A 13,695-nucleotide genomic window follows, 5' to 3' on the forward strand; every position below is an offset into this window, starting at 1 on the left:
GAAATCCGGCACCCCCTTCATGGCATGTCCCTTCCCCATGAACATTTCCTCCATGGGAAGATGTCGGGGGTCATGCTCCCACATGACCCCCGACACATCCTCCCCCACTACCAGAAAAAATCACCCCTGAAAACGTCTGTATACTTCCCGATAACCAATATTATATGCAAACATTAGGTAAAGTTCATAGCTTTCAGCCCTCTCCCCGGGGACTTTGGGGATTAAGTTATCCTAAAAAACATAGTTATTATATTTTCGACCATGCTGAACAAAATGGCTATCTCAAAACTTTGATCGGGTGAGTTTGGGAAATAATGAGCATGGGAGGGGGCCTAGTTGCCCTCCTTTTTTTGATCACTTAAAAAAGGCACTAGAACTTTTAATTTCCGTTCGAATGAGCCCTCCTACGATATTCTAGGACCCCTGGGTCTATACGATCACCCCTGGAAAAAAAACCAGTAAACACGTATCCGTGATCTTTCTTCTGGCAAAAACTACAAAATTCCACATTTTTGCAGATAGGAGCTTGAAACCTCTACAGTAGGGTTCTCTGATCCTCTGAATCCGATGGTGTGATAATCATTAAGTTTCTATGACTGTTAGGGGGTGTTTCCCCCTTTTTTCGAAAATCAGGCAAATTTTCTCAGGCGCTCAACTTTTGATGGGTAAGACTAAACCTGATGAAACTTATATATTTGCATCTATTGGTATCAAAATTCCGTTTTTTAGAGTTTCAGTTACTATTGAGCCGGGTCGCTCCTTACTTACAGTTCGTTACCACGAACTGTTTGATAATCTATTAGTGTTAATAACAATAACAGACTCAAAATATACTGCGGTCTTCTCTGTTTTCCAGGCTCTATTAAGAGCATTTCTTTATTAACAATAAATTGAATAAGACATCTCCTCCGCTTGTGTCCCTCGAGTGTAAATATAAAATAAAGTAATTAAACAATACTAATACAATATTTCCACAAAAACAAAATAACGGTAATTTATAATCAATATAAGTGAATTAATATTATTCAGACATTGCAGAATCGTTCAGACACACATTCTGTATAAAGCAATTTTTATGCCAAAGCACATGTAATCCTAGGTGAAAGTTCTGACCTAGCCGTCGGTGTCAGAGGTAGATGAAAGTCCGATTAAGATCGTGTGTTCAAGCTGTGAATGTATGACATTAGTGGAAATAATATTTTAAGTGATGATGATAGCAGGCTTGCAAAACATGAAAATATTTTGTATCTTTAAGATCCTACAATGCTCGTCAAAAAACTTCTACTAGAAGAATCTCATCTACTTTGCCCCTCATTTTAGTGAAATGTAATTCCTCTTTTTTTAATTCTTGCGCTGTTCTTAACACAGTTTAAAACTTAGCCAAATTTTTATTTCGAAGCAAATATTGATTTCTGTAAATTTTTACCTAAAAAGAATTAGTTATCACAGATGGCGGCACTGCAATGGCAAAAACCTTTTTTCTTCAGAAACTGGTCCAACTAGAAAATCAAAGATTAACTTTTAGATTTCCCATGCTGAAGAGCCCCCATCGGCTTAATTTCAGATCATTAGAGACGTGATTTAGGAAAACATCCCCTAATTTTTGGAAAATCATGCTCTTAAGATACCCAGTGATCAGTAATCTCTGAATATTTTGTACCATTATTTTAAACCTTGTTTCGTCTAACTTCGTCTTATTTTGGCTGTGTGACGCTGCTTTGCATTATATAGCGACATAATGTTCATTTCTGACTTGAAGATTGTGATTTTGGCATTTTATTTGATTCTCTGTCAGCTGGGCGGGCGTTTGATTTGTAAAATATCGACAATATATTTAGAGTATTTAAGTAGAAAATTCAAAATAAAAGGACCCTGTACGGCTAAACAACTCATTATCTCATTATTTGGACCGGGCGTAATCTGGTATATTACTATTTCAGTTCTCAATTTCCCATTAAGTCGCCAACCATCCTTAAAGTAAGATATTGTGTTGCTTCTAAGGAGCAGTTCTATATTCTGCTCCGTTTCTTTTTCTGTCCTTTAAGGCAATAAGGAATAGCCTCTCATGTTTGACAAAAGGAATTAAGTTATTCTTAGGCGTCAGTCACGAAACTGGAGTCTGATAATACTTTTCACTGCTTCTTCCTCTAGAAGATTTTCTATGGTTTGAGGTCACAGAATTAGCTCCATATGTAAGATAGTCGTATGTTGACATTATCATTAGGTACGATGGGTTATGTGTCTATCTTTATTGTCAAAGAGGTAATGTGGCTTTTTATCTGAATCGAACTTACCCATGCCACTACTCTATACGACAGAGCCAGTCTGATCACAGTCTTAAATGGGTATTATTATTAAGAAAGGTTTAGGATGGCTAACATTAAATCAATTGTAGGCAACACTATAAGCACGAAAAGTCTGTTGATAATGCTAGATATAGAAGTAACTGTGGCAATCCTGGTTCTTAGTATCGATTGCACTTACTTTAAACAGTTTAAAACATTGCTGCTGTTAGCTTAAATTAACTTAAAAAGAAAACTTATTCCACCAAAGAAGTTTTCAATGAGAAGTAAAGTAAATTGAAAAAACTACCATCATTACCAAGACTACTAAAGAAAACAACAACAAATGAACGTTGATTGACAGTTTAATATATAAATATACTGACATTCATTCCTGAGTTTTAATAATTTTGAATTTATTAAAGTAAAAAAAAAGAAACATCTAAAATGCATTTTGTTTTCACTAAAGCGCAGATGATGTTCTGGTCTTTAGAAGGCGTGGTGGGCGTCAGCCCTATTCATCTTAGTAGGTCTATTTGGTTAGTTCAACATCCCTACTAACATGCCCTGAAAGTTTTATTGTTTCGTCTTAGCTTCATTTTAATAGCCAAGAAATAATAGAAAACAAACATATGCGACTAAGAAACGAAATTGTACTAATTTCCTGTATTCCATTAAGATAAAATGACAAACCATGACGAACAATTAACAGGTGTGGACATAAGAATCCAAGAACACAAAATGATTGAGGTTCTTCTCAATCAGCTGAAGAGCACATGCTACTTCAGTTCTCCAGTGAACGAGCAAAAGGTTCGCGTCCCACTTTAGTAGCTAATCTGATTGCATTTTGGGCCGAAGGTCCAGTAACTGAGCCACCAATTCCAAAAGCATGAAGAACAGGAAATATAATATCCTGTGAAAGAGAAAAAAATTAACAAATAACTGACGGAAATCGTTAGTTTGAATCATATAATATTTCCCATATTCCCCTGCGCAACAAATATTTTCTTTTACAAAATGTTTAATTTTGGGTGAAATTAGTCATTATGCTGATCTTTTAACATAGTTTGTTTGATTTACGAAATGCAGTCATTCCAAATAAACAAGGAAATAAAGAAGAAGACGAATAGTTCAAAAGAAAATTAAAGTCACAGTGTGTTTGGTTGTGGTTTACCTTATCACAGTTACATTTTCTCGATTTTTCAAAGTTCATTTTGAATTTCTTTCGTTGAAATGCAAGAGTTGGAATATTTCAGTAGTGTTTGGTTATGGTATACCTTGTCACAGTTACATTTTCTTGATTTTTCAATGTTCATTTTGATTTTCTTTCGTTGAAATGCAAGAGTTGGAATATTTCAATAGTGTTTTGTTGTTGTTTACCTTGTTACACGTACATTTTCTTGATTTTGCAAATTTCATTTTGAATTTCTTTCGTTGAAATGCAAGAGTTGGAATATTTCAGTAGTGCTTGGTTGTGGTTTACCTTGTCACAGTTACATTTTCTCGATTTTTCAAAGTTCATTTGGAATTTCTTTCGTTGAAATGCAAGAGTTGGAATATGTCAGTATCGTTTGGTTGTGGATTACCTTGTCATCGTTACATTTTCTTGATTTTTCAAAGTTCATTTTGAATTTCTTTCGTTGAAATGCAAGAGTTGGACTATTTCAGTAGTGTTTGGTTGTGGTTTACATTGTCACAGTTAAATTTTCTTGATTATTCAAAGTTCATTTTGAATTTCTTTCGTTGAAAAGCAAGAGTTGGAATATTTCAGAAGTGTGTGCTTGTGGTATACCTTGTCACAGTTACATTTTCTAGATTTTTCAAACTTCATTTTGAATTTCTTTCTTTGAAATGCAAGAGTTGGAATATTTCAGTAGTGTCTGGTTATGGTTTACCTTGTCACAGTTGCATTTTCTTGATTTTTCAAAGTTCATTTTGAATTTCATTCGTTGAAATGCAAGAGTTGGAATATTTCAGTAGTGTTTGGTTGTGGTTTACCTTGCCACAGTTACATTTTCATGATTTTTCAAAGTTCATTTTGAATTTCTTTCTTTGAAATGCAAGAGTTGGACTATTTCAGCAGTGTTTGGTTGTGGTTCACCTTGTCACAGTTACATTTTCTTGATTTTTCAAAGTTCACTTTGAATTTCTATCGTTGAAATGCAAGAGTTGGAATATTTCAGTAGTGTTTGGTCGTGGTTTACCTTGTCACAGTTACATTTTCTTGATTTTTCAAAGTTAATTTTGAATTTCTTTCATTGAAATGCAAGAGTTGGAATATTTCAGTAGCGTTCGTGTGTGGTTGACCTTGACACAGTTACATTTTCTTGCTTTTTCAAAGTTCATTTTGAATTTCTTTCGTTGAAATGCAAGAGTTGGAATATTTCAGTAGTGTTTGGTTGTGGTTTACCTTGCCACAGTTACATTTTCTTGATTTTTCAAAGTTCATTTTTAATTTCTTTCTTTGAAATGCAAGAGTTTGAATATTTCAGTAGCGTTTGGGTGTGGTTTACCTTGTCACAGTTACATTTTCTTGATTTTTCAAAGTTCATTTTGAATTTCTTTCGTTGAAATGCAAGAGTTGGAATATTTCAGTAGTGTTTGGTTGTGGTTTACCTTGTCACAGTTACATTTTCATGATTTTTCAAAGTTCATTTTGATTTTATTTCGTTGAAAATCAAGAGTTGGAATATTTCAGTAGTGTTTGCTTGTGGTTTACCTTGTCACAGTTACATTTTCTTGATTTTTCAAAGTTCATTTGAATTTCTTTCGTTGAAATGCAAGAGTTGGAATACTTCAGTAGTGTTTGGTTGTGGTTTACCTTGTCACAGTTACATTTTCTTGATTTTTCAAAGTTCATTTTGAATTTCTTTCATTGAAATGCAAGAGTTGGAATATTTCAGAAGTGTTTGGTTGTGGTTTACCTTGTCAAAGTTACATTTTCTTGATTTTTCAAAGTTCATTTTGAATTTCTTTCGTTGAAATGCATGAGTTGGACTATTTCAGTAGTGTTTGGTCGTGGTTTACCTTGTCACAGTTACATTTTCTTGATTTTTCAAAGTTCATTTTGAATTTCTTTCATTGAAATGCAAGAGATGGACTATTTCAGAAGTGTTTGGTTGTGGTAAACATTGTCACAGTTACATTTTCTTGCTTTTTCAAAGATCATTTTGAATTTCTTTCGTTGAAATGCAATAGTTGGACTATTTCGGTAGTGTTTGGTTATGGTTTACCTTGTCACAGTTACATTTTCATGATTTTTCAAAGTTCATTTTAATTTATTCAGTTGAAATTCAAGAGTTGGAATATTTAAGTATTGTATTGTTATGGTATACCTTGTCACAGTTGCATTTTCTTGATTTTTCAAAGCTCATTTCGAATTTTTTTCGTTGAAAAGCAAGAGTTGGAATATTTCAGTAGTGTTTGCTTATGGTGTACCTTGTCCCAGTTACATTTTCTTGATTTTTCAAAGTTCATTCTGAATTTCTTTCCTTGAAATGAAAGAGTTGGAATATTTCAGTAGTGTTTGGTTGTGGTTTACCTTGTCACAGTAACAATATATTGATATTTCAAATTTAAGTTATAATGTATATATTTGTAAATAAATATTTTTACTCGGTAAGTATAGGTGTTGTTTGGTATAAATATTCACAGATACAATTTATTGATTTTTCTAAGTTCATTTTGAATTTCTTTCGTTGAAATGCAAGAGTTTGAATATTTCAGTAGTGTATGTTTATGGTTTACCTTGTCACAGTTACATTTTCTTTATTTTTCAATGTTCATTTTGTATTTCTTTCGTTGAAATGCAAGAGTTGGAATATTTCAGTTTTGTTTCGTTGTGTTTTACCTTGTAAAAGTTACATTTTCTTTATTTTTCTAAGTTCATTTTGAATTTCGTTCTTTGAAATGCAAGAGTTGGAATATTTAAGTAGTGTTTGGTTGTGGATTACCTTGTCACAGTTATATTTTCTTGATTTTTCAAAGTTAATTTTGATTTTCATTCGTTGAAATGCTAGAGTTGGAATATTTCAGTTGTGTTTGGTTGTGGTTTACCTTGTCAGAGTTACATTTTCATGATTTTTCTAAGTTCATTTTGATTTTCTTTCGTTGAAATGCAAGACTTGGATTATTTCAGCAGTGTTTCGTCGTGGTTTACCCTGTCACAGTTATACTCTCTTGATTTTTCAAAGTTTATTTTGAATTTCTTTCGTTGAAATGCAAGAGTGGGAATATTTCTGTAGTGTTTGGTCGTGGTTTACCTTATCACAGTTACATTTTCTTGATTTTTCAAAGTTCATTTTGAATTTTTTTCTTTGAAATGCAAGAGTTGGAATATTTCAGTAGCGATCGGTTGTGGTTTAACTTGTCACAGTTACATTTTCTTGATTTTTCAAAGTTCATTTTGAATTTCTTTCGTTGAAATGCAAGAGTTGGAATATTTCAGTAGTGTTTGGTTTCTTTCATTGAAAAGCAAGAGTTGGAATATTTCAGTAGTGTTTGCTTGTGGTTTACCTTGTCACAGTTACATTTTCTTGATTTTTCAAAGTTCATTTGAATTTCATTTGTTGAAATGCAAGAGTTGGTCCTTTTTCGGTGAGTATGGTTAGGTTAGACTAGATTAAGTTAGGTTAGATTAGGTTAGGTTAGGTTAGCCTACGTACGCTTCACTTAGGTTAGCTTAGGTTAGGTGAGAGACATGCGAAAGTTAGGTGTATGATTAGGTTAGGTTAGATTAAGTTAGGTTAGGTTAAGTTAGGTTAGGCTAGGTTAGCCTACGTACGCGCGCGTACGTAGGCTAAAAATTCAACGAAAGAAATTCAAAATCAACATTGAAAAATCAAGAAAATGTAACTGTGACAAGGTATACCATAACCATACACTATTGAAATATTCCAACTCTTTCATTTCAACGAAAGAAATTCAAAATGAACTTTGAAAAATCGAGAAAATGTAACTGTGATAAGGTAAACCACAACCAAACACTACTGAAATATTCCAACTCTTGCATTTCAATGAAAGAAATTCAAAATGAACTTTGAAAAATCAAGAAAATGTAACTGTGACAAGTTAAACCACAAGCAGACACTACTGAAATATTCCAACACTTGCATTTCAACGAAAGAAATTCTAAATAAACTTTGAAAAAACAGGAGACTGTAACTGTGAAAAGGTAAACCATAACCAAACACTACTGAAATATTTCCAACTCTTGCATTTCAACGAAAGAAATTCAAAATTAACTTTGAAATATCTTGAAAATGTAACTTTGACAAGGTAAACCACACCCAAACACTATTGAAATATTCTAACTCTTGCATTTCAGTGAAAGAAATTCAAAATGAACATTGAAAAATCAAGAAAATGTAACTTTGACAAGGTAAAACACAACCAAAAACTACATAAATATTACAAATCTTGAATTTCAGTGATAGAAATTCAAAATAAACTTTGAAAAATCAGGAAAATATAATTGTGACAAGGTAAACCACAACCAAACATTACTGGAATATTCCAACTCTTGCATTTCAACGAAAGAAATTCAAAATGAACTTTGGAAAATCAAGAAAATGTAGCTGTAACATGGTAAACCACAACCAAACACTACTGAAATATTCCAACTCTTGCATTTCAACGATAGAAATTCAAAATGAATTATGAACAATCAGGAAAATGTAAATGTGAAAAGGTAAACAAAAAAAAAACACTACTTAAATATTCCAACTCTTGCATTTCAACGAAAAAAAATTCAAAATGAACTTAGTTTGAAAAATCAAGAAAATGTAACTGTGACAAGGTAAACCACAACCAAACACTACTGAAATATTCCAACTCTTGCATTTCAACGAAAGAAATTCAAAATGAACTTTGAAAAATCAAGAAGATGTAACTGTGACAAAGTAAACCGCAACCAAACACTATTGAAATATTCCAACTCTTGCATTTCAACGAAAGAAATTCGAAATGAACTTTGAAAAATCAGGAAAATGTAACTGTGACTAGGTAAACCACAAACAAACACTACTGAAATATTCCAACTCTTGCATTTCAAGGAAAGAAAATCAAAATAAACTATGAAAAATCAGGAAAATGTAACTTTGACAAGGTAAACCACAACCAAACACTACTGAAATATTCCAACTCTTACATTTCAACGAATGAAATTCGAAATGAACTTTGAAAAATCAAGAAAATGTAACTGTGACAAGGTAAACCACAACCAAACACTACTGAAATATTCCAACTCTTGCATTTCAACGAAAGAAATTCAAAATGAACTTTGAAAAATCAAGATGTAACTGTGACAAGGTAAACCACAACCAAACACTAATGTAATATTCCAACTCTTGCATTTCAATGAAAGAAATTCAAAATGAACTTTGAAAAATAAAGAAAATGTAACTGTGACAAGGTATACCACAACCAAACACTACTGAAATATACCATCTCTTGCATTTCAACGAAAGAAATTCAAAATGAACTTTGAAAAATCAGGAAAATTTAACTTTGACAAGGTAAACCACAACCAAGCACTACTTAAATATTCCAACTCTTGCATTTCAACAAAAGAAATTCGAAATGAACTTTGAAAAATCAAGAAAATTTAACTGTGACAAGGTAAACCACAACCAAACACTACTGAAATATTCCGACTCTTGCATTTCAATGAATGAAATTCAGAATGAACTTTAAAAAATCGAGAATATGTAACTGTGACAATGTAAACCAAAACCATACACGACTGAAATATTACAGCTCTTGCATTTCAAGGAAAGAAAATCAAAATGAACTTTAAAAATTCAGAACAATGAACCATTGACAAGTCCTACCGAAAATAAACACTACTGAAATATACAAACTCTTGCATTTCAATGAATGAAATTCGAAATAAACTTTGAAAAATCAAGAACATGTAACTGTGACACGGTAAACCACAACCAAACACTACTGAAATATTCCAACTCTTGCATTTCAACGAAAGAAATTCAAAATGAACTTTGAAAAATCAAGATGTAACTGTGACAAGGTAAACCACAACCAAACACTATTGTAATATTCCAACTCTTGCATTTCAATGAAAGAAATTCAAAATGAACTTTGAAAAATCAGGAAAATGTAACTGTGACAAGGTAAACCACAACCAAACACTACTGAAATATTCCAACTCTTACATTTCAACGAAGGAATTTCAAAATGAACTTTGAAAAATCCAGAAAATGTAACTGTGACAAGGTAAACCACAACCAAACACTACTGAAATATTCCAACTCTTGCATTTCAACGAAAGAAATTCGAAATGAACTTTGAAAAATCTAGAAAATGTAACTGTGACACATTAAACCACAACCAAACACTACTGAAATATTCCAACTCTTGCATTTCAACGAAAGAAATTCTAAATAAACTTTGAAAAATCAAGAAAATGTAACTGTGACAAGGTAAACCACAACCAAACACTACTGAAATATTCCAACTCTTGCATTTCAACAAAAGAAATTCAAAATGAACTTTGAAAAATCAAAAAAATGTTACTGTGTCAAGGTAAACTACAACAACACACTATTGTAACATTCCAACTCTTGCATTTCAACAAAAGAAATTCAAAACGAACTTTGAAAAATCATGAAAATGTAACTGTGACAAGGTAAACTACAACCACACACTACTGAGATATTCCAACTCTTGCATTTCAACGAAAGAAATTCAAAATAAACTATGGAAAATCCAGAGAATGTAACTCTGACAAGGTAAACCAAACACTACTAAAATATTCCAACTCTTGCATTTCAACAAAAGAAATTCAAAATGAACTTTGAAAAATCAATAAAATGTAACTGTGACAAGGTAAACCACAACCAAACACTACTGAAATATTCCAACTCTTGCATTTCAATGAAGGAAATTCAAAATGAAATTTGAAAAATAAAGAAAATGTAACTGTGACAAGGTAAATCACAACCAAACACTACTGAAATATTCCAACTCTTGCATTTCAACGAAAGAAATTCAAAATGAACTTTGAAAAATCAAGAAAATGTAACTGTGACAAGGTAAACCACAACAAAACACTGCTGAAACATTCCAACTCTTGCATTTCAACGAAGGAAATTCAAAATGAACTTTGAAAAATCAGACCTTTGGAGGGGGAGGGGCCGGGGGAGGGGGTCATTCTGTGTCTCAATGCACAAAAAAATGTATAAAAAATGGGGGAGGGAAGGGGAGGGGAGGAGGGGAGGGGACGAGGGAGGAGGAGGGAGGAGGAGGGGAGGAGGAGGAGGGGGAGAGGGAAGAGGGGAGGGGAGGGGGAGGAGGGGCGGGGCCCTTTGGGCCCGGGGGGGGGTCTGGTGGAACCTTGAGGGCCGGGGGGCCCTTTGGGAGCCCAGTGGACCTTTGAGGACCGGTGGCTTCCTTCGGGGTTGGGGTAGGGGGTTTGGAACCCTTTGGGGTTGGGTTAGGGGACCTCACAACACTGTTCAATGGAACTTGTGTATTATAAAGACCACCCTCAAAAATCATCTTTTAAATCTTCTTTTAAATCAATGTCTCTAACGGTTTCGCCGAAATAATCCCATAAGCTGTCTAAAACCGTTTCGCCCAAATAATCCCTAAAAGTAATTTCATCGTGTTCCTTTTGTTTGGCATCTCTGTGCTTTCACATTTCAAATTTCTAGGAAACCCTTTCCTACGTTAATCTCTTCATCTCATAAATTTTCCTAGCTAAACTATTATGGTTTCGTTAGAATATCAATTTATCTCTCCGACTTAAAGCTCCGTGAAGGCGTATTTAAAAATAGAATTTCTATCTCTTTAGACTCCCACATAATTCCAAGATAACAAGTGATGTCATTTATAATTCCTGACACTATAGATTAATGAAGCCCTATTTAAAAATAGAATATTAATTTTTCTCTCTGACCTAAAGAACGTTTATCCCTCAGACCTAAGATTAAAGAAGCCTTAATGTTTCTTAATTCCCCCTTCGTGAAGCCCTATTTAAAAATAGAATATTAATTTTTCTCTCTGACCTAATGAACGTTTATCCCACAGACCTAAGATTAAAGAAGCCTTAATGTTTCTTAATTCCCCCTTCGTGAATCAATACATTCCCCCGCCGATTATGTAAAACAATTTCTCAGGTTAGACTAGCCAAACAACAAAGAAGCCATGTTTGTTTCTTAATTCCCCTTCGTGAATCAATAATTCCCCCATCGATTATGTAAATTCGATTACGCAATCAAGTTCTCGGAAATCCACTTCCTCTTCGATTACACAATCAAGTTCTCGGAAATTCACTTCCCCCTCGAGTCCTAGATCAATAACATTGTTCCTGTTAGAATTCAATGCGCATGTGCAACCTTCGTCCCGGTTAGGCTATTACACATAGAAAAATCAAATAAATCGACCTTGGAAAAAGAGGTCATTGACACACTTTGATTACGCAATCAATTTCTCAGAAATCCATCTCCCCTATGGGTTCCATGCCCATATTAGGACCATACACCACGTGGTAATGTCACGAGTTCATGATAGGGTTCTACTGATAACTCTTAAAAATCCGCTCATTTATATCGCAGATACAAATTATTCTTCTTATTTATCACAGAACACAATTATAATAAATAATATATTTTTACGTTAAAACCTGTCACCTACTTCCAGGTATAAGAATTTAAGCAAATAAAATAAGGATAATAAAAACAAATAAAATAGTAAATAGGATAGCTCTAAAATGAAATAATATAGGAGGGGTATTAAATAGGGGTATTAATACCTTCTTCATGTTGAAGAAGGTATTAAAAGGGATTTGATTCCAATCTAAGTCTTCTTAAAGTAACACAATAACAAAAAGTGAAGACAATCTTAACAGTAAAATTAGCTCAACTTCGATCAAATTAATTAACAAACGTGATTCAATTTATGGTCTAGTCTCAACCTTGGCTCATATTTGGGAAGGCTTCTTTCAACAATGAGACTTGATTTTCCCTGACACTAAAAGGAGATAATTTGGAACAGAATCACCAGAATTTTCAGACATCTTTAAAACAAATTTAAGCTTGTGTTTTTCACAAGTTTTCCAACACCCTTTTCACCGCAGGCGGTTTTAGAAGAGGGGGTAGAGGGGGCAATCACCCCGGACGTAGAAATTTCAGGGGCGCAAATTTGAAATAAATAATCTAACATTTATAATCAGTATGCAGTTTTTGAAATTTTATCTTTATTAAAATAAAGTAGAGGCCGTAGTTGGCAGTAAGTTACTTACTTACTGTAATATTTATATAATAATACATAATACTGTAAACATGAGCAAATTGAAGTGGCCAGAACCGCCACTGCTTTACCCTGAAGAATAGCCAATGCCCATTGACTATCTGGACGTGAACCCCCTCTTGCATATAATCTTAATCTTATATACTTGCGGTAATCTATTTACCTTTCTTCTTGTTATACACGATATGTTTTTACATTTTTTTTTGTTTTTTGGATTGACACTGAAAATTTATAGCTGAGGTAGTGGGCTTTTGCCTGCTTGCAGAGAAAAAAGCCCACTCTTCCGCCCTTCCACCATGTAAACGTCCAGGCAATATGAGTTTGATCTTTACCTTTTCTCGATAAATATATCTTAATTTCATGAGAGCAACCAGTTCCAATATGGAGGGATGGGTGAAGATATAATATGTAAGAGATAATAATGTTCGAAACATCTTTCAATCAAAAGCTCCCCAAAAAGGTTAGAAACTAGAAATAAAACGGTAGGTTTCTCCACCAGAGCAAATATTACAAAACCAGTAGCAGCCCTTGCGAATTCAGTACTTGAAACTAATGTCCACTCTGTATTTGTTTGGGACAGTAAATTGGAGACAAACATAATTTCAGTTGGTATTAACTATTTTTACTGGTGTTCATTCCTTATGCTATTTGTACAATCATAGCATTGAGATGTACCTTTTAGAGTGTTTTATTTCACCCAGAGGTCCAGAGACCATGCTGGTCACCTTTGTTTTACGGGCTAGTATGTACAACAGTATATAACCGTGTATGGCGTCACTAACTAATTAACTGTTCTAGTCTTATTAATTTCCCTAATGACTCGGTTCAGTTAAATAAAATCATAAAACACAGTAATTTTAAAAATAGAAAAGAAATCCAGCTTTGTGTTTGTTTTGTCTTTACTTTTATCACTCTTTTTTTTGTGATAACATTCGGAGTGAAACTGGTTCTAAACGTGTAAACAGTCTAATCTAATCCTTTTTATCACCAGTTGTTGGTTCAGAAGGATCTTGGTTACCGCAGGCTGCAATGTTTAGACTGTTGGTGGTCTTATTGTATCCAAGCCATCCCCATCCAGAGCCTTGAATGGCAACAGTTGTTGCCGCCATTTTTGTTTTAAGATTTTCAAAAGAGCCAAAGTCCC

The 13,695-nt window shown here is 33.6% G+C and overlaps 1 protein-coding gene across 3 annotated transcripts in view; it reads right to left on the bottom strand.

Moving 5' to 3' along the window:
- Positions 1-2,921: 2,921 nt before the first annotated feature.
- Positions 2,922-13,695, bottom strand: part of LOC148952867 (phospholipase A and acyltransferase 3-like) — a 161,639-nt gene continuing 150,865 nt past the window's right edge. For all 3 annotated transcript variants that reach the window (XM_089087454.1, XM_089087453.1, XM_089087455.1), the window contains one exon: positions 2,922-3,195. In XM_089087454.1, coding sequence (XP_088943580.1) covers positions 3,067-3,195 — 129 coding nt within the window. In that variant the 3' untranslated portion in view covers positions 2,922-3,066. The remainder of the gene's footprint in view (positions 3,196-13,695) is intronic.

This window comes from Artemia sp. Qi Xiang Cuo, chromosome 4, assembly GCF_049724085.1.
Source record: "Artemia sp. Qi Xiang Cuo chromosome 4, ASM4972408v1, whole genome shotgun sequence".
Lineage (NCBI taxonomy): Eukaryota > Metazoa > Arthropoda > Branchiopoda > Anostraca > Artemiidae > Artemia > Artemia sp. Qi Xiang Cuo.